Source organism: Heterodontus francisci, chromosome 4 (assembly GCF_036365525.1).
Source record: "Heterodontus francisci isolate sHetFra1 chromosome 4, sHetFra1.hap1, whole genome shotgun sequence".
Taxonomy (NCBI): Eukaryota; Metazoa; Chordata; class Chondrichthyes; order Heterodontiformes; family Heterodontidae; genus Heterodontus; species Heterodontus francisci.
The window spans coordinates 16,775,713-16,797,850 of record NC_090374.1 but is presented as its reverse complement, the minus strand read 5'-3'; the positions used below and the strand labels follow the sequence as shown (position 1 = coordinate 16,797,850).

General features: G+C 42.5%; 1 protein-coding gene across 1 annotated transcript in view; it reads left to right on the top strand.

Moving 5' to 3' along the window:
• zfyve28 (zinc finger, FYVE domain containing 28) overlaps positions 1–22,138 on the top strand; it is a 294,791-nt gene that overhangs the window by 135,682 nt on the left and 136,971 nt on the right. Inside the window, exon 2 of the mRNA XM_068029222.1 lies at positions 11,034–11,174. Within this exon, the coding sequence (XP_067885323.1) occupies positions 11,034–11,174 (141 nt within the window). The remainder of the gene's footprint in view (positions 1–11,033; positions 11,175–22,138) is intronic.

The window sequence follows — 22,138 nt, the reverse complement described above, 5'->3', positions numbered from 1 at the left end:
ATCAGTTTTATAATGCTGTGAACTACTTACTAAGTTTATAATTTCAATCAGGATGGCAACTTCCAAATCCTATCATTGGATTTCATATATAGCTGTTTCACTGGATATAACCATTTCCTTGTGTCACAACTATCAATCATTTCTTTGTTTAACACAATGACAAAGCTTCTATAAATAAAAGCAAAATACTGCGGATGCTGGAAATCTGGAACAAAAACAAGAAATGCTGGAATCACTCAGCAGGTCTGGCAGCATCTGTGGAAAGAGAAGCAGAGTTAACGTTTCGGGTCAGTGACAATTCTTCGGACAAAGCTTCTAGCCTTCACCAACAATTTATGAAGATCGACTGAGTTCACTTGAGTGATGGCTGTGTACTTGAATTGGTTCAGAAAGCAGAACATGTGTAAATACAAAGAAGGCAAGATTGTAGCAAGCTGGCTGATAGCCAGAGTAACTGTGAAAGTCTGGATGTGAGTGATGCTACACTGGTGAATAGTGATTGTAGTAACTGAGAATGGATGAAGTACAAATGTCAACATACTGCCTTTTAATGTAAGAAAATGTGCCAAGGCACTTCACAGGAGTAATCAGACAAAAGTTGACAGTGAACCAAAGGTGGATATTTGGGCAGGTGATTAAAAGTTTGATCAGAGGTCTTTAGAGAGGAGAGGCATAGAGGTTTAGGGAGGGAATTCTGGAGCTCTGGCCTTGGACAGTTTAAGGTATGGTTTCTAATGGTGGCGTGAAGGGAGTGGGGGAATGCACAAGTATCCAGAGTTGGAGGAAGAGAGCTCTTGGAGGGTTGAAGGGCTGGAGGAGGTTGCAAAGATTAGGGCAGGCAGCTTTGATCGCAATGAGAAAATTTGAGACATTGGCTGCAGGGGAGCCAATGTTGGTCAGCTAACGCAGAAGAGAAAAAGAATGTTTTGTATTAATATAATGCCTTTCACAACCTCAGAACATCACAAAGTGTTTGACAGCCAATGAAGTACTTTTGAAGTGTAGTCATCATTGTAATGCAGGAAACATGGCAGCCAGTTTACACACAGCAAGTTCCCATAAACAGCAGTTTGATGATGACCAAATAATCTCTTTTGGTGACCTTGATTGAGGGATAAATATTGGCCAGGGTACCAAAGTGATGGGTAAGCAAGACCTGGTGTAGATTGAGAGACGAGTAGCAGACGTTTGGCTGTCAGTCCCATTTGGAGCTACAAGACCAATGCACTTGCTTTGATGACCTGCCAAAGCCTTCTGGGATGTAAATTTGTTCTGGAGTGAGATTTCTTAGTGTTATTTGTGTTTGTATAAATGTTGCCTTACTTGTACCAGCCCAGCTCAACAGTGGCTGCCATAAACATGATTATCCTCCCAATCCAGTGGCAAGAAAGGTGGTCCAATAGCCGCGTCCTCTCCCAGGCCAACCTGCCCCACATCGGGTTGCTAATCACCCAGTACCATCTCTTCTGGGCGGACGTGTCATCTGCATGCCTAACATCAGACTACTGAAGCAGTTGTTCTACTCAGAACTTGGTTGCAGCAGGAGACTCCCAGGAGGGCAGAGGAAACACTTCAGAGATGTACTCAAAGCATCCTTGAAGAAATCAAACATTCCTGTTGGCTCATGACTTTCCTAGACGGCCGAAGCTCATTTATGAAGGCATCGTACACCTTGAGGAACTTCGTCGGGAACATGTGGAGGCGACGTCCAGGCGTTGAAGGGAGTGCACAAACCTCATCTACCTGATCCTTCAAACACCACCTGCCCCTCGTGGCAGAGTCTGCAGATCACGCATTGGACTTATCAGCCATCTCGGAGCCCATCGAACCCAAGTGGGAACAAGTCATCGTCCATTCCGAGGACTTCCTCAGAAGAAGGGGTAACTTCTTCTGTTGTGTCAAGAGCTCTGACCTGTGCAGTGAATTGTATGAATAATAAGCTTTTTGAGTAATCGCAATTTCTATTAAACAAAATGTCCATTACATTCTCTTTCTTATGCTACCTCCTTGCCAGTTGCATGGAGTATTTTTTAAGAAGGCAACGTGCAAGGCGCCACCTCAAAAAAAAAAAGCTCTTCGTACTGAGATCACAATGCTGTGACCCAGTTGACTTCAGTTATTTCAAATGTCAAGACCATTTTAAGTCACAGGTTGATGCAAGGCCATTTATTATATTTCAGGGGGGAAATATCATCAGCAAGTGTCCTGTAACTGGTGAGTTATGATGAGTTCATGTGGCGATGTTGAAATGTTAATTATTGTCCAATATTTTTTAAAGCTGTTGTGTTACATTACCAGTGGTTATAACTTAACGTCAGTTTCTCAAGTATTTAAAAGATCCATCAAAAATTTAGACTTCTGAATACAATATAAGCTGATAGGCATTTATATCATGGGCCAAGTATGTCAGATGCTCAAAGCCTGGAATGAAGACAAGAAATGCTGAGTATTTCTGAAATGTTAGATTTTTGTCTACTGTGGATACTTATTCTAGATCATAACATCTGTTATTTTCAGTTAATGTATTTAATTAACTGCACATTGTTGGTGATAAAATTACCAAACTGCTATTTATAAACTTTTAAAGCTATAATAGCCATTAGAATCACATGGGCCTACACCAGATGGATTGCAGCAGTTCAAGAAGGCTGCTCACCATCACCTTCTCAAGGGCAGTTAGGAATGGGCAACAAAATGCTCACCGTGCCAGCGATGCTCACATCCCATGAAAGAATAAAAAAGCACAGAGATTGGGTGAAAGTGACCTCTGTTAAATCCATTCTGAAGCAAAACCTATCCACTGGTTGTCGTGTCTCAGGCTATATATAGGAAATATTCTAGAGACTCATGGGATACAGGTGCTATCTAGCAAGTGGGCTGACTTGATTGCTCAAGTTATGATCTGTATTTTTTTTAATTCTTTCATGGGATGTGGGTGTTGCTGGGGGGCAAGGCCAGCATTTGTTGCCCATCCCTAATTGCCCTTGACAACTGACAATTGCTAGGCCATTTCAGAGGGCAGCTAGGAGTCCACCACATGGCTGAGTGTCTGGAGTCACATGTAGGCCAGACCAGGTAAGGATAGCAGATTTCCTTCCTGCAAGGACATTAGTGAACCGGATGGGTTTTTATGACAATCGATAGTTTCATGGCACCATTTCTGAGACTAGCTTTCAATTCCAGATTTTTATTAATTAATTGAATTTATTAATTAATTGAATTTGAATTCCACCAGCTATCATGAGAAGTCTATTGTAATGCATGATCTTCAAATATACACTCTTTTTAATTTTTTGCCTACAAGACAGAAAGAAATTTAAGTTTACAATGAAAACAGAAAATGCTAGAATATACGGAGCAAGTCTGGCAGCATGTGTAAGGGAGAAGTCCTTGGTTCACCCAAAGAGCTTCTCAGTGAAACAGAATTTGAAACACATATTTATAGGATACAGTCACCATTACTCATTTGTTCACACTACCCCGACACATTTCAGGTCTGCAGCTTGATCAATAAACTGGATTGTATTGCCCCAATTTCGTTCTCCTGCTAGCTCCTCCCACATCTTGAAGCTGCCAGCTCTCATAGTTTCTGGCATCCTGTCCCGTTTCCAGCCTCACCCTTATCTCTTTGATTAGTGAAGCAAGGGCAGCATGTTTACACAGATGTGGAGGCAATTAGGTACTGAGTTGTCCAACTTTCCGGAACAGTGGCCAAATATCCCATCATGCCCTGGTTCCCCACAACTACAGTGTTTCCATATTCTCTCTAAGGTTGTTAATGTATCTTAATGCTAAATAATCTACTAATGTAGCCCACTTCAGACCTGAAACGTTAAACTCTGTTTTTCTGTCCACACATGTTGACTGACCTGCTGAGTATTTGTAGCATTTTCCCTTTTTATTTCGTATTTGCAGCATCTGCAGTATTTTGTTGTTGTATCTAAAGTTTATTTGTATGTGGGGAAGTTTGCACTTCCACTTGACAGTTGGGAATGGAATGAGTGCTCGTTAGGTCTTCTACAAAGTGTAATTAAAATCGATATGCTGATTTTTTTTTTTGGAAAAACCATCTTGAGTTTTTTTGTTTGAAAATTTTAGTAACTTTTTCTCGAAAAGTGAAATTGTCTTTTTATTAAATGCACATTAAGAAAATGAATAATGGAGATGACACGCATGATTGTAGAATCAGAACCCATGATTTAAATGTGTATAATCTCATTTTGTATTCAATAAAATGAAATGTTCGTGGATCATTTTGGTACCGATTAAATTGTGACCTTAATGGTTTTGGTCGTGTATCAAGATGGAAAAGCATAAAATTGTGCCATCATCTTTATTTTAAAAAAAGTCTGCTTTATCCTATACCAGTCCATACTGACTCTTAACTGTCTTCAGAAGTAACCAAGAAAGCCAATTAATTATCATTCTTAAGCAGTTCAAGATGAAGGTCCACTACTACCTTCTTAGGGCATCAAGGGATGGGCAATAATTGCTCGTTCTTAATGTGGCATACACATCCTGAGAATTAATAGGGGAGGGGGGAAAGTGAAAAACTTCAGATAAATTGTAAAGGACTGGAGTAAATGGTAAGCAATGCATACAGTTTCTATTCTGCGCCAGTGATAGTAACTGTTAATACTGGAGCAAGCTCCTTTTATTAGTGGTGCATTTTAAATTGTGAATCTCTGGTCATTTGGGATGCAAGTCACTCAAGTAAACTGTATTTTACATTAAACTGAGACTCAATAGAGAGAAAATTTGATTAGTAACTATGATCGTGGAAAGAAATAACTTGAGTGGAACAATGATGTAGCCCCATTGTGCTTCAGGAGTATACTCTTGAGCGCATGAGTGACTTGTGGCCCTGGACTTATACTTCTCCACAGTCTGAAATATGCTGTGGTGGAGAAATAGAAACTGGAGATTATGTATGTCCTTCAAGGAAGAAGGGTCAATGCACTGTGATTCATCATGGAACTGATGGAAACCTGTGAATGACTGGGACTGTCTATCCCCTCAGCTGAGGACTGTGACTGGTATGCAACAACAACTTGTTATAAAGCACCTTTAACCTAACAAAACATCCCAAGGCACTTCACAGGAGCATTATAAAATGACCTCCAGCTACATAAGGATCCACATTATCTATTCGGGCAGATGACTAAAAACTTGATCAAAGAGGTGGTTTATAAGAAGCTTTGAAAGGAGTGGGATAGAAAGAGAGACTTGTGGAGGGAATTCCAGAGTTTTGGGCCAAGACTGCTAAAGGCACAGACTCCACAGGGGAGAAGGAAGTGAAATATACAAGAGGCTATTGTTGGGGGAATGCAAAATTTCAGAGGGTTATTCAGCTGAAGGAGGGTCCAGAGGCGTGAGCCTCAGAGGGATTTGAAAATAAGGATGAGACGTGCAAACTATGGGAAGAGGAGACATGCTAGCCGTAGTACTTACAAAAAAAATTATACTGTTTTACAGATTATTTAGTTGTCAAGTAGCTACGTGCATCAGTCTGTTCCAACCAAGCACCTTTTGAAAACTAATGCGCAGTATCATATTCCACAGCTTTCTAACAAAGCTTGTAACACAAGTCAGAATCCATGCAGATGGAGGCCATTCAGTTCATTGTGAGTGTGCCAGCTCTTTGCAAGAACAATCCCATTAGGCCCAGTCCCCTGCTCTTTCCCTATAGTCCTGCAAATATTTCCCCTTCAAGTATTGATCCAATTTCCTTTAGAAAGTTATTGGGTCTACTTGCACCACCCTTTCAGGGAGTGCATTCTAGAGTATCATTACTTGCTGTGTTTTTGAAAAAAAAATCATCTCCCCTGTTTATTTTACCATACCTTAAATCTGTGTTCTCTGGTTCCTGACCCTTCTGCTGCTGGAAATAGTTTCTCCTTATTTACTGTACAAAAGCCCTTCGTGATTTTGAGCATCTCTATTAAACCTACCCATTGCGTTCTCTACTCTAAGGAGAACAATCCCAGCTTCTATAGTCTCTCCACATAACTGAGGTCCTGCATCTCTTGGACCATTCTAGTATGCCTATTCTGCACCCTCTCTAAGACCTTGACATCCTTCTTGATGTGTGGTGCCCAGAATTGGTGCAATACTCCAGCTGAGGCCTAATCGGTGATTTACAAGGTTGAGGATAGCTTTATTGTTTTTGTACTCCAGGCCTCCTTTTGTAAAAGTCAAGGATTCTGTTTTTTCTTTTTAAACACCCTTCTCAACTTGGCCTTCCACCTACAAAAATGTTTGTATGCATGCCCCCAGGTCTCTCTTCCTATACCCCTTTTAAAATTGTACCATTTATTACCATACCATCTCCTTTTTTGGGGGGTGGTGGGTACCGCTTTTCAGACTGCAGGTAAAATAAAAAGTAAGTGTTTCTCATTACTGTAATAAAAACAAAATACCGCAGATGCTGGAAATCTAAAATATAAACAAAAAATGACCTTGTCCGGCCCATTTCCCGCACCTCTACCCTCACCCCTTCCCCAGAGCAGTGACAGGATTCCCCTTGTCCTCACTTTCCACCCCACCAGCCTCCACATACAAAGGTTCATCCTCCGCCATTAACGCCATCTCCAGCGTGATGCCACTACCAAATGCATCTTCTCCCCTCCCCTGTCAGCATTCCAAAAAGATGGTTCCCTCCGCGACACTGGTCTACTCCTCGATTACCCGCGACACCTTGTCCCCTTCCCATGCAATCGCAGGAGGTGTAACACCTGCCCCTTTACCTCCTCTCTCCTCACTATCCAAGGCCCCAAACACTCCTTTCAGGTGAAGCAGCAATTTACTTGTACTTCTTTCAATTTAGTATACTGTATTCGCTGCTCACAATGTGGGCCCCTCTACATTGGGGAGACCAAACGCATATTGTGTGACCGCTTTGCGGAACACCTTCGCTCAGTCCGAAAACATGACCCCGAGCTTCCGCTCGCTGGCCATTTCAACTCTCCCCGCGGCTCTCATGCCCACATCTCTATCCTGGGATTGCTGCAGTGTTCCAGTGAACATCACGCAAGCTCGAGGAGCAGCATCTCATTTACCGATTAGGCACACTACAGCCTGCCGGACTGAACATTGAGTTCAATAATTTCAGAGCATGAATGGCCCCCCCCCCCTTTTGTATTTTTAGTTTTATTTTTTATTATTTTTATTTTATTTTAGTTTGTTTCATCATTCATTTTTTCTACCATGTGCTTGGCCATGGTTTCTTTTTCATGCTTGTGCTTTGGGCCAGGGCTGTTCATTACTCCTGTCATTTAACACCCTCTCTGCACTAACGCTTTGTCTTTCACCACACCATTAACACACCTTTTGCCTTTGCTCCATGACCTTCTGGTCAGTTATTCTCTGTGACCCTCTGTCCTAACAACACCTTCCCTTTTGTTATCTTTTGCCCCACCCCTGCTTTATTTGCTTAAAACCTATTACATTTCTAACCGTTGCCAGTTCTGATGAAAGGTCACTGACCTGAAACGTTAACTCTGCTTCTCTTTCCACAGATGCTGCCAGACATGCTGAGTATTTCCAGCATTTTTTGTTTTTGTTTCTTCTTTCTCTTGAGTTTCTGTCCTTTAACTAATTTTGTATTCATGCTGCCACAGACTGTTTGTTTAATCCCATAGACATCAGTTTTTCTAACAGATCTTCTTATGTGGTAATTATTCAATGTCTTATGAAAGTCCATATGCACATCAACCGTATTATTTTCATCTCTCCTCTTGTTACTTGCCATTTGTGCTTTAGTTTATATGGTGTGCATTGTTTTCTGGTATGTAAGTAGACAGTTAATCTTTTGGAGTGGGTTGATGTTTGATACTAAATTAACTGAAGAGGATTGTTTTGTGAAAACATTCAACAACTCATGACATTCTGCCGTTTCTTACAGTCGTAATGTCTGGAGTAGCTTGCTATTGCTTGTACAAACATGCTGCATCATGATTTTGTGGGACACATGCGCAACCCATGGAATTTCCGGTCAGGCTACTGCTGGACGTGATGAGAAAAGTTGAAGCTTCTTTGTCAGAGACAAAAAGAACAAGAGAAAATTTAAATATAAGCCAACCTCATCTGATTTATTTACTTAAATATGTTTATTTTAAAATAGCCTAAAGAGGAAGGAACGTCCAAAGGTAGTATTTTCTGCTGAGTGTATCTTCAGATTTATCTGAGCACTACCAATTGAGCCACAGCTACAGCCAAACACGTTCATGACTTTGTCGCATAGAGGAACTTTCTAGTTATTTCGGGGTGCATTTGCAAAGAAATTGCAGAGATTAATATTCTCAGTAAAATTGAATATTTAGCTATGTTGTGGGGGTGATGGAGGGAGGCTGGAGATGTACAGTAGTTAAGACTATGTTATTAAGTAGTTAAACTTGCAGCTTAGCTTTGTAAAATTTCAATCGGAGTTAGTGAATTAATAAGAGTATTAGCACAAAATAGGTCGAGGCATTAGTTAAAGTTAATAGTTTGCACAAGGTACAAAGAGGGAATTAAGATTCTTTTTTCTTGGATCATGGATGGGCAGCTGAGACTTTGTAGCAATTCCTGTGCTATGGAGGAACTTCAGGACACTTCATATGTCTTAGAGATCATGTGTCTCGGGCTGCTTGAGCTCAGGAATTCCGAGCTTGAGGGGCAGCTGGAGTCTCTGCGGAGCATCAGGGAGGATGAGAGTTGCCTGTATGTGAATCTTAAAGGTAACGCATTAACTGTCAGATGCAACAAGGATGTATCTCAAGTCCTTTGGCAATCCTATCAACAGGGTGATGCTGAACCGTTGCAACGTCCTTCGGGTCTTTGAACATTTCAATTAGATCTCCAGATTCTCATCTCCCAAGTTGCAAACGCTGGTTTCCACATTATGGTTGTTACTCTGCAATCTGAATCCACCAATTCTCTCCACCAAAATTGCACTTCTGTGGTTTTGTTCACAACATTTCTGGTGGTGTAGCTTCACTGGTCTCTCCTTAAGTAACTCTTTAAGGCACCAGAAACAATGGTAGCAACTAGGATTTTCCAAGGGTCAGCTCCCAGAAAACCAGTTCCAATTCAAGGAGCTTGTCGTTTGTTTTAAAACCAACAGCTGTCAGCAGTTTCAGTTCAGGAGCTCAGGGAAACGTTTAAAAACAACACCCAGCTTTTCAGCTGACTTCCAGCCTCCAGAGTCATCTTGTGAAAACGGACTTCTAAGCTCTAATCATGTCTCTGGTTTTAAAAAAAACTGGTGCTTTTGTTAACATGTTTCTGACCTCCGAGAAGCTTTTAGTTTAATTCTCAAATCAGAGTCTTTCTCAAAAAACGCCCTTTGAATCCAAAGTCACAGCACTCAACAGGTCAGCTGCACAGAACGCAGTCCACACCTGAGAACTCCATCACAATATTAGACTGCAAACTTGGTCAATGCGGGTGTCTAAGGAAGAGAAAGAGCAAGAGAGGTTTGGGGAGGGAATTTCAGAGCTTGGGTCCTGGACAGCTGAAAGCATGGCTACCAATGGAAGGAAGAAGGAAATTGGGGTGCTAAAAGGCTAGAATTGGATGAAGGGCATGTTCGAAGATGGTTACTGAGACAGGGAGGAGCAAGGCCTTGGAGATATTTAAGAATTTTAAATTTGAGGCATTGCTGGATCAGGGGTCAATTTAGATCTGCAGGAGTGATGGGTGAATGGGACTTGGTGCAACTTAGGATACAGGCAGGAGAGCTTTGAATGAGCTGAGTTTGAGGGTACAGGATGGAAAGATGGCCATGAGAGCATCAGAAATGGAAGGTTAGGAAATTATTTCCACTGGCGTGAGTCAAAAATTATGTCAAACCCAAGGAAATAACTAATGTAACAAGCAAAGGCGTAACAAGTCCTTTGTGAAGTGAATTAGACATAATTTTCAAATTCAATGCGTTCGTACCTTTTTTTGATGGTTTTAATGGCTCTGAGATGATTATGTGTACAGGTCACTGAATGTTGAGCTAATTCTTGAAAGATGGCAACCTTCGAGCGATTTCAATTCTGGTCCTGAAATCAACAGTTGTCCTGCTGTTTTTGCCACTTTGATCAGTTTCAAATGTCAATGTTCAGGGTTGTTCACTGAGTTAAAAATTGTTGTGGATTGGAAACAAAGGGTAAGAATAACCACGGAAGCGCTGAAAATATGCACTGACATACAGCAAGAAGTTTTATTTATGAACAATATGCATTTTAAATGAAGCTTTACAGTTGCATTTCTGTTAACCATCAAAATAGAATGATAAGGAGAATGATTGCATTGCAGCATGTTGCACTATTTATTAATTAACATTCCAGTTGTTCTTTTGGGTGAGATCTTAAACAGAGGCCTAATCTGGTCTTTCAGATATTTTAAAGAGCAGGAGAGTTATCACTGGTATAAAATCAAGAAATGCTGAAACCACTCAGCAGGACTGGCAGCATCTTTGGAACCGAAGAAGGGTCACTGACCCGAAACGTTAACGCTGGTTCTCTTTGCATAGGTGCTGCCAGACCTGCTGAGTGGTTCCAGCATTTCTTGTTTTTATTTCAGATTTCCAGCATCCGCAGTATTTTGCTTTTATTTTAGAGTTATCACTGGTGTCCTGGCCAATATTTATCCCTTAATCAACATCTCAAAAACAGATTATCTGGTCATTATCACATAGCTGTTTGTGGGAAATTACTGTAAACAAATTGGTTGCTGCATTTCCTACATTATAACAATGACTACACTTCAAAAAGTGCTTCATTGGCTATAAAGCACTTTGAGATGTCCTGAGATTGTGAAAGATGCTATATAAAGGGAAGACTTTTTATGAAGTGATCATAGAACCTTGCATCACAGAAGGATGCCATATGGCCCATCATGCCTGTGCTGGATTATTCATTTACTTCGTGTAGATTAAAAATTCTTTTAATTTAAAGTTGTTCAACAAATTCGGTGGTGGTCTTTGTTGAAGCTGAGTTCTTGGGTGATTCGCAACTCCATTTACTTGTAAATGAGTTAATTGTGGATTTTCTTTGAAATCTTAGAGGTCAGACCCACAGCTGCTTGCCCAGTTCTACTATGCAGATGAAGAGCTAAATCAGGTTGCAGCTGAACTGGATAGCTTAGATGGACGGAAAGACCCACAGAGATGTACGCTGCTGGTCAACCAGTTCCGTTCCTGCCAGGTAATTATGACAATTGCACCATCACTTATATTTAAGTATATTGCTGTTGGGATTATTCGTATATAGTCATCTTATGACTTTAGACACCATCACTTCCAAGTTGCACACCATCATGACTTGGACCTATATCGCCATTACTTTGACATTGGATCAAAATCCTGGAACTCCCTGCAGTTACTTCACCACATGGGCAGCAGACTTACCATTACCTTCTCAAGGCAAGTATGGTTGGGCACTAAATGCCAGCCTTATCAGCAATGCCCACAACTCAAAGAATTTTTTTAAAAATGGAGTCTTTTAACTGGGCTGTTGGAACACAATGGGGAGGCTGTGGAGTAATGGGCAGGCAGTGTAGTGGTAATGACAGACTAGTAATCCAGAGCCCAGGCTAGTGCTCTGGGGGCATGGGTTCGAATTCCACCACGGCAGATGGTGAAACTTAAATTCAATGAATAAATCTGGAATTAAAAGCTAGTCTAATGGTGACGATTGTCGAGTGTCGTAAAAACCCATCTTTAGGGAAGGAAATGTCTTTTTAGGGAAGGAAATCTGCCATCCTCACCTGGCCTGGCCTACATGTGACTCCAGACCCACAGAAATGAGGTTGACTCTTAACTGCCCTCTGAAATACCCTAGCAAGCCACTCAGTTCAAGGGCAATTAGAGATGGGCAATAAATGCTGGCCTTGCCAGCGACGCCCATATCCCACAAAACGAATAAAATAAAAAACCTGAAGTGACTTGAAATTGTACAAGCTAAGTAATTTAGGTAACAACCATTAATGGGAAAGTTTGTGAAAACCAACTCCCTGTTCCTTGGGTGTTAGCGTCCCAAATATTATTTGAATGATGAAATGTTGCATGATTATAATTGTCTGAAAATTGTTTAGTTTGTTATACTTAACTTTGCACAAGCCCTGCCTGTTTTTTAAAAAAAAATGCATGTCTCTATATTTGACGAGATTGAAATCCCTAAAGCCTTGTGACTACAGTAACATAATGGTTATGTTACTGGACCAGTAATTCAGAGGCCTAGACTAATGGTCCAGAGACATGAGTTCAGATCCCGTCTCAGCAGCTGGGGAATTTAAATTCAATTAGCTAAATCTGGAATAATAAGCTAACATGAGTAATTGTTGGGAAAGCCCACCTGGTTCAGTTTTGGGAGAAAATCTGCCCAGTCTGGCCTAATGTGGTTCCAGACCCACGGATATGTGGATGACTCTCAACTCCCCTCTGAAATGGCCAATCAAGCCACTTAGTTGTATAGGGATGGGCAATAAATGCCAGCCTTGCCAGTGACACCACATCCCGTGAATATATATTTAAACAAACTGTTAGTCTGTGCGTTCAACTAAGGCCTTTGAAACGGATGAAAGTTTCTGTTGTGTGCCTATTGGTACAGGAATATTGTGCTATTTTGAGTAATTACTGTGAAAATCTTGAATGGATTTGTGAAATGTGAGCAAAGAAGTAATTAAATGCAGCCAAGTTTGAAACTCCACTGGCCCAGCATCCATCATAGCTATGTGGTTAATGAGGTCATGGTTTGGATTTCTGTCAAGCTTCTGCAACTCAAGAAAATAAATGATTGCATTGAGAGGTATAATCACCAGTTTTTTTTTAAACCAATTGATGTGTGAATTTGTTTTTGAAGTGAGTTATTCTTTTTCTTTAAGTGCCAGTGCACAGAGTTGAATACAGGTACTTGAACGTTGTACAGTGGATTCTGGTGCTGTATGAATGCTAACGAGGATCTAGCTGGAAAAACTATTTATAATTTTTGTTTTTTGAATTCTTTGAATATGTCTTGCGTTTTCCTAGTTACACAGTAATTTGATTGGATCTAAACTGTCATTTGACTGAACTTTATTTTTCTGGAAACTTAGAGCATACTGGCATAATTTTTATTTCTGTGGTAACCTCAAGCCTTCAATAAGATCATGTCTGATCTTATTGTGCCCTCAACTCCACTTTACTGCCTGCACCTTCCTCCCTGCCCGCTCGCCGCTCATAGCCCTTGACTCCCTTGTGGATCATAAATCTGTCCAACTTGACCTTGACCATTCAATGAACCAGCTTCACTGCTCTCCGGGAAGAGAGTTCCAAAGATTCATTACTCTCAGAAGAAATTCCTCCTCATTGCTGTCATAGTCCATAAATGGGAGATGCTTTATTCTGAAACTGTGCCCCCTTAGTTCGAGATATCTCCCATGAGAAGGAACATCCTCTCAGCATCTACCTTGTCAAGCCCCCTCAAAATTTTATATTTTCTCATTCTTCTGAATTCCAATGAGTATATGCCCAACCTCCTCAACCTTCCCTCATAAGACAACCCCTTCATCCCAGTAATCAGCCCAGTGACCCTTACCCAAACTGCTTCCAGTGCAAGTATATCCTCCTTAAATAAGGAGACCAAAACTGTACGCGGTACTCTTGATGTGGTCTCACCAATGCCCTGTACAGTTGTAGTAAGTCTTCCATACTTTTATACTCCATCCCCCTTGCATTAAAGGCCAAAATTCCATTTGCCTTCCAAATTACTTGCTGTACTTGTCAAAATTTTGCCCTCGCACTTAACCTAACTATGATCCCTTTGCAGACTCTGTGTCCTCACAACTTGCTTTCCTGCCTATCTTTGTATAATCAACAAATTTGGCTACAGTACATGCTTTCCCTTCATCCAAGTCATTGACATAGATTTTAAATAGTTGAAGCCACTAGTTATTGTTTGCCAACCTGAAAATGCCCCATTTATCCCGACTGTCTGTTTCCTGTTAGTCAATCCTCTATCCATGCTAATATATTGCCCCAACACCACGAGCTGTTATCTTGTGCAGTAATCTTATCAAGATCCAAGTCACTGTTCCAGATGGCTTGCATCCCAAGTTGCTAAAGGAAGTGGGAGTGGAGACAGTGGAAGGGCTTGCCATAATCTCCCAATCTTCCTGAGATACAGGGAAGGTGGCAGAGGACTGGAAAGTGGCAAATGTGACACACCCTTATTCAAGAAAGGACTTTCAGAAGGCTTTCGACAAAGTACCACATAAGAGATTAACGTGTAAAATTAAAGCGCATGGGATTGGGGGTAGTGTATTGCGATGGTTAGAAAATTGGTTGGCAGACAGGAAACAAAGAGTAGGGATAAATGGGTCTTTTTCCAAATGGCAGGCAGTGACTAGTGGGGTACCGCAGGGATCGGTGCTAGGACCCCAGCTGTTCACAATAAAGATTAATGATTTAGATGAGGGAACTAAATGTAATATCTCCAAATTTGCAGATGACCCAGAACTAGGTGGGAGGATGAGTTGTGAGGAGGATGCAGAGAGGCTTTAGGGTGATTTGGACAAGTTGAGTGAGTGGGCAAATGCATGGCAGATGCAGTATAATGTGGATAAATGTGAGGTTATCCACTTTGGTAGCAAAAATAGGAAGGCCAATTATTATCTGAAAGGCTATAAACTGAGAGAGGGGCATATGCAGAGACCTGGGTGTTCTTGCACACCAGTCGCTGAAGGTAATCATGCAGGTACAACAGGCGGTAAAAAAAGCGAATGGCATGTTGGCCTTCATAGCGAGAGGATTCGAGTACGGGAGCAGGGTTGTCTTGCTGCAATTATACAGGGCCTTGGTGAGACCACACCTGGAATATTGTGTGCAGTTTCGGTCTCCTTATCTGGTCTCCTTATCTGAGGAAGGATGTTCCTGCTGTAGAGGGAGTGCAGCGAAGGTTTACCAGATTGATTCCTGGGATGGCGGGACTGATGTATGAGGAGAGATTGATCGGTTAGGATTATATTTGCTGGAGTTCAGAAGAGTGAGGGGGGGATCTCATAGAAACCTATAAAATTCCAGCAGGACTTGACAGGGTAGATGCAGGAAGGATGTTCCCGATGGTGGGGGAGTCCAGAACCAGGTGTCATAGTCTAAGGATACGGGGTAAACCTTTCAGGACTGAGATGAGGAGAAATTTCTTCACCCAGAGAGTGGCGAGCCCGTGGAATTCACGACCACAGATAGCATTTGAGGCCAAAACATTGTATGTTTTCAAGAAGGAGTTAGATATAGCTCTTGGGTCTAAAGGGATCAAAGGGTTTGGGGCGAAAGCGGGAACAGGTCACTGAGTTGGATGATCAGCCATGATCATAATGAATGGCGGAGCAGGCTCGAAGGGCCGAATGGCCTACTCCTGCTCCTATTTTCTATGTTTCTATGAAAGGGTGTAAGGACTTAGCCAGTCAGCTAAACATTTGTGGTGGGTAATGTCTTAGAAACAATCAGGGAAAAAAATCAACAGACACTCGGAGAGGCTTGAGTTAATTAAGGGTAGCCCGCACAGATTTGAAAAAGGCAGATCGTGCTTGACTAATCTAATTGAATTGTTTGATGAATGGTAAGCAATGGATATTGTCTATATGGATTTTGAAGTGTTTGACATCTAACCTTTTATGTGTTATTTTAGCAAAATTGAGGCTCATGGAACAGTAAGGACAAAACAATGAGTCGTAAGTGGTTGTTTTTCAGCCTGGAGGATGGTAGACAGTAGTGTTCCCCAAGAATTTGAAAATAATACATTGATAAAAATTGATTGAAACCCTAATTAACTAATTAATAAGTAGAGTAACTAAACCAGAGGGAGGAGATTACTGTATTTAGTTAGCATTTAATATTTATAGTAGAAATCTGGCACTAGGGACCATATAGTTAATTGTCACATAATTTAGTAAGGATTTAATAAGTATTTATTTATTTTAAATCAATTTATTTATTAGTGCCAGAAATGTCAGTTAGAGGGGTAAAGTGCTTCACCTATGAGATGTGGGAGGTCCATGACATTTCCAGCGTTCCGGACGACTACATCTGCAGGAAGTGTACCCAGTTGCAGCTCCTCACAGACCGCATGGATCGGTTGGGGTGGCAACTGGATGCACTTAGGAGCATACAGGTGGCAGAAAGCGTCATAGACAGGAGTTTTAGAGAAGTGGTTACACCCAAGGTGCAGGCAGATAGATGGGTGACCGCGAGAAGGAGCAGGCAGTCAGTGCAGGAATCCCCTGTGGCTATCCCCCTCTCTAACAAGTATACTGTTTTGGATACTGTTGGGGGGGGGATGGCCTGTCAGGGGAAAACAACAGCAGCAGCCAGAGCAGTGGCAGCACGGCTGGCACTGTTGTTCAGCAGGGAGGGACAAAGTGCAGAAGAGCAATAGTTATAGGGGACTGTAAAGTCAGGGGCACAGATAGGCGCTTCTGTGGACGTGAAAGAGGCTCCAGGATGGTATGTTGCCTCCCTGGTGCCAGGGTCAAGGACGTCTCTGAACGGACAGGGGGCATTCTGAAGGGGGAGGATGAACAGCCAGATGTTGTGGTACACATCGGTACCAACGACATAGGCAGGAAGAGTGACGTGGTCCTGCAGCGGGAGTTTAGGGAGTTAGGTAGCAGTTTAAAAGACAGGACCTCTAGGGTTGTAATCTCGGGATTACTCTCTGTGCCACGTGCCAGTGAGGCTAGAAATAGGAAGATAGTGCAGCTGAACACATGGCTGAACAGCTGGTGTAGGAGGGAGGGTTTCAGATATCTGGACCATTGGGATCTCTTCCGGGACAGGTGGGACCTGTACAAGAAGGACGGGTTGCATCTAAACTGGAGGGGCACAAATATCCTGGCTGCAAGGTTTGCTAGCGTCACTCAGGAGGGTTTAAACTAGTGTGGCAGGGGGGTGGGAACCAGAGCAGTAGGTCAGCAGGTGAAATAAATGAGAGGGAACTAGTAAATAAGGCCAGTAAGACCAAGAGGAAGAGCAGGCTGAGAGATGTTGCGGAGCACAGCGGGACTGGTGGTCTGAAGTGCTTTTGTTTCAATGCGAGAAGTATAACAGGTAAGGCAGATGAACTTAGAGCTTGGATTAGTACTTGGAACTATGATGTTGTTGTGATTACAGAGACTTGGTTGAGGGAAGGACAGGATTGGCAGCTAAATGTTCCAGGATTTGGAAGCTTCAGGCGGGATAGAGGGGGATGTGAAAGGGGTGGGGGAGTTGCATTACTGGTTAAGGAGAATATCATAGCTGTACTGCGGGAGGACACCTCGTGGGGTCCTGCAGCGAGGCAATATGGGTGGAGCTCAGGAATAGGAAGGGTGCAATCACGATGTTGGGGTTTTACTACAGGCCTCCCAACAGCCAGCGGGAGGTAGAGGAGCAGATATGTAGACAGATTTTGGAAAGATGTAAAGGTAACAGAGTTGTAGTGGTGGGTGATTTTAACTTCCCCTATATTGACTGGGACTCACTTAGTGCTAGGGGCTTGGATGGGGCAGAATTTGTGAGGAGCATCCAGGAGGGCTTCTTGAAACAATATGTAGATAGCCCAACTAGGGATGGGCCGTACTGGACCTGGTATTGGGGAATGAGCCCGGCCAGGTGGTCGAAGTTTCAGTTGGGTAGCATTTCGGGAACAGTGACCATAATTCCATATGTTTTAAGGTACTTGTGGATAAGGATAAGAGTAGTCCTTGGGTGAAAGTGCTAAATTGGGGGAAGGCTAATTATAACAATGTTAGGCAGGAACTGAAGAATTTAGATTGGGGGCGACTGTGGGTAAATCAACGTCTGACATGTGGGAGTCCTTCAAACGTCAGTTGATTAGAATCCAGGACCAGCATGTTCCTGTGAGGAAGAAGGATAAGTTTGGCAAGTTTCGGGAACCTTGGATAATGTGGGATGTTGTGAGCCTAGTCAAAAAGAAAAAGGAAGCATTTGTAAGGGCTGGAAGGTTGGGAACAGACGAATCCCTTGAGGAATATAAAGACAGTAGGAAGGAACTTAAGCAAGGAGCCACGAGGGCTAAAAGGGATCATGAAAAGTCATTGGCAAACAGGATTAACGAAAATTCCAAGGCTTTTTATACATATATAAAGAGCAAGAGGGTAACCAGGGAAAGGGTTGGCCCACTCAAGGACAGAGGAGGGAATCCATGTGTGGAGCCAGAGGAAATGGGCGAGGTGCTAAATGAGTACTTTGCATCAGTATTCACCAAAGAGAAGGACTTGGTGGATGATGAGCCTAGGGAAGGGAGTGTAGATAGTCTCAGTCATGTCGTTAGCAAAAAGGAGGAGGTGTTGTGTGTCTTGCAAAGCATTAAGGTAGATAAGTCCCCAGGGCCTGATGGGATCTACCCCAGAATACTGGGGGAGGCAAGGGAAGAAATTGCTGGGGCCTTGACAGAAATCTTTGCATCCAGATTGGCTACAGGTGAGGTCCCAGAGGACTGGAGAATAGCCAATGTTGTTCCTTTGTTTAAGAAGGGTAGCAAGGATAATCCAGGAAATTATAGGCCGGTGAGCCTTACGTCAGTGGTAGGGAAATTATTAGAGAGGACTCTTCGGGACAGGATTTACTCCCATTTGGAAACAAACGAACTTATTAGCGAGAGGCAGCAGGGTTTTGTGAAGGGGAGGTCGTGTCTCACTAGCTTGATTGAGTTTTTTGAGGAAGTGACGAAGATGATTGATGAAGGAAGGGCAGTGGATGTTGTCTATATGGACTTCAGTAAAGCCTTTGACAAGGTCCCTCATGGCAGACTGGTACAAAAGGTGAAGTCGCGCGGGATCAGAGGTGAGCTGGCAAGATGGATACAGAACTGACTCGGTCATAGACAGAGGGTAGCAGTGGAAGGGTGCTTTTCTGAATGGAGGGCTGTGACTAGTGGTGTTCTGCAGGGATCAGTGCTGGGTCCTTTGCTGTTTGTAGTATATATAAATGATTTGGAGGAAAATGTAGCTGGTCTGATTAGTAAGTTTGCGGACGACACAAAAGTTGGTGGAGTTGCGGATAGTGATGAGGATTGTCAGAGGATACAGCAGGATATAGGTTGGTTGGAGACTTGGGCAGAGAAATGGCAGATGGAGTTTAATACGGACAAATGTGCGGTAATGCATTTTGGAAGATCTAATGCAGGTGGGAAGTATACAGTAAATGGCAGAACCCTTAGGAGTATTGACAGGCAGAGAGATCTGGGCATACAGGTCCACAGGTCAGAAAGTGGCAACGCAGGTGGATAAGGTAGTCAAGAAGGCATACGGCATGCTTGCCTTCATCGGTCGGGGCATAGAGTATAAAAATTGGCAAGTCATGCTGCAGCTGTACAGAACTTTAGTTAGGCCACACTTAGAATATTGCATGCAATTTAGTTTAGAGATACAGCACTGAAACAGGCCCTTCGGCCCACCGAGTCTGTGCCGACCATCAACCACCCACTTATACTAATCCTACACTAATCCCATATTCCTACCACATCCCCACCTGTCCCTATATATTTCCCTACCACCTACCTATACTAGGGGCAATTTATAATGGCCAATTAACCTATCAACCTGCAAGTCTTTGGCATGTGGGAGGAAACCGGAGCACCCGGAGGAAACCCATGCAGACACAGGGAGAACTTGCAAACTCCGCACAGCCAGTACCCAGAATCGAACCCGGGTCCCTGGAGCTGTGAGGCTGCAGTGCTAACCACTGCGCCACTGTGCCGCCACACTACCAGAAGGACGTGGAGGCTTTGGAGAGGGTACAGAAGAGGTTTACTCGGATGTTGCTTGGTCTGGAGGGCATTAGCTATGAGGAGAAGTTGGATAAACTCGGATTGTTTACACTGGAACAACGGAGGTGGAGGGGCGACATGATAGAGGTTTACAAAGTTATGAGCGGCATGGACAGAGTGGATAGTCAGAAGCTTTTTCCCAGGGTGGAAGAGTCAGTTACTAGGGGACATAGGTTTAAGGTGCGAGGGGCAAAATTTAGAGGGGATGTGCGAGGCAAGTTCTTTACACAGAGGGTGGTGAGTGCCTGGAACTTGCTGCTGGGGGAGGTGGTGGAAGCAGGTACATTCGCGACGTTTGAGAGGCATCTTGAGAAATACATGAATAGGAAGGGAATAGAGGGATACGGTCCCCGGAAGTGCAGAAGGTTTTAGTTTCGGCAGGCATCAAGATCGGCGCAGGCTTGGAGGGCCGAATGGCCTGTTCCTGTGCTGTACTGTTCTTTGTTCTTTCCGTGTTAGGGTCACTTGTAGCTGTAAAATGATTTGTATATTGAAATACAAAGTAAAATTTCAAAATTTGCCGATGATACAAAACTTGGAAGAGTGTCAAACAGTGAGGATGAAGCCAATCGACCAACAGGGACCTAGATAGGCTAGCAGAATGGGCAGACAAGTGGCAGGTGGAATTTCATTTAGAGAAGTGTGAGGTGATGCGGGATGCGAGGTGGTACTTTTTTACGCTGCGAGTGGTAATGACTGTGTACTCACTGCCTCGGTGGGTAGTAGAAGCAGAGACTATGTATGAGTTCACAAGGAAATTGGATGGGTATTTGAAGGAAAGGAACTTGTCGGGCTACGGGGATAGTGCAGGGGACTGTGTGGATGGCTCTACAGAGAGCTGGCATGGAATTGATTGGTCAAGTGACCGCCTTCTGTGCTCCAATGACTTTGACATCTTGCCGGGAGAGAGGGTGCACCATGTTGGGTAAACAAATTCTGAGGATGAGTGTAATTTTAAGTTGCTTGATTTGGAGAATCTTGAACATGTGATTGGTGTCTGCACATTGTCAAACATCCACTGAACACGAGTTGAACACTGGGTTTACCACTGTGCTCCAGTTTTCTTCACAACCAGTTATCACTTGTTGAGAATGGAACAAATGTTTTATTCTTGTTGCATCACTTGTGTAGCTGGAGTGTATTTAAAACTTGCAGGCTAATGTGCATTGTCAAAATTTTGGTTTTCATCGGTGGTATTACAATATTTGAGTTGTGTTGAGATTGCAAGAATTTCCTTTTATCTGGGTAAGTGGCTGATTTTGGCAGAGTATGCCTTTGAAAATCAAAGAAAATTCAATAACTGATATCAGAGAGGAATTTATGAGTCAGTAAGTAGTTCACATATATGTGTTAATGAATTTCAAATCTGCATGATTGAAGGATGTGTTCAGTGGAAGCAGTATCTGTAGGAGTCATATTCTAGCAGTTAGGGTACTGGACGAGCAATGTGAGGTCTGAAAGCCATCATGGCAAGTTGTGAAATTGAACGGTGCTGGAAGAAAAATGACCGTGAAATTTGCTCAATTATCATATCCCAACTGCTTCAATTATTGCCTTCGGGGAAGGCAATCAGTTTATCCAGACTAACCTATATTAGCTTCTGAGGTAACCTATTAGACTACTCTGGAATGGGCAATAAATGTGCTTTAGATTGACAAAACATTGTTTTAACGGTTTTGGTCAATATATTTTCTGCCTCTTGAAATTTTGCATACTATATTTATTAGAAGGATTTATTACAAAATTGATGATGTCGCATTGCATCCCACTGCTTTATGGTGCATTATGTTGAGGCAATAAAGTATTTCAGCATCGCTGCTTTGAAATCCTTTATCTACCTGCAGTGCAAGAGAGGTACTTTTGAAGTGTCACTATTGCAGTGAAGGAGCAGTGGTCCCGTTGCAATCTTGAACTGAGGAGAATAAACACAATACTTCAACTAAGAAAATCTGAAACGAAAATAAAAATTGGGTAACGCACAGCTATCTGGTCTTGATTCTTGAAGCTTTGGAAGAAGGACTCAACCTGAAATGTTGACATCTCTCTGTTCTCTGCAGACGTTGACCTGTTATGTGTTGTCAACTTTTTCCACTGAAGTACAGCTAACAGCTGAGAGTTGTTCTTGATATTTACTTTAACTAAGCTATTTAAATATTTTCTTCTTATAAATCTTGTATTTATATAGTTTCTTTCATATCAAAGTGCTAGTGCAACATCTAGAAGTAAATGTGTAGACTATATTGAACTGAACAGAGTTTTCATATTGATTTTGCACAGGAAGCAGAAGGAAAACACAGAATGCAAACCTAAGTTTACTGTTAGTGCCGTCATTTTGTTTGCCATGTATAGATTTGTGCGAAGAA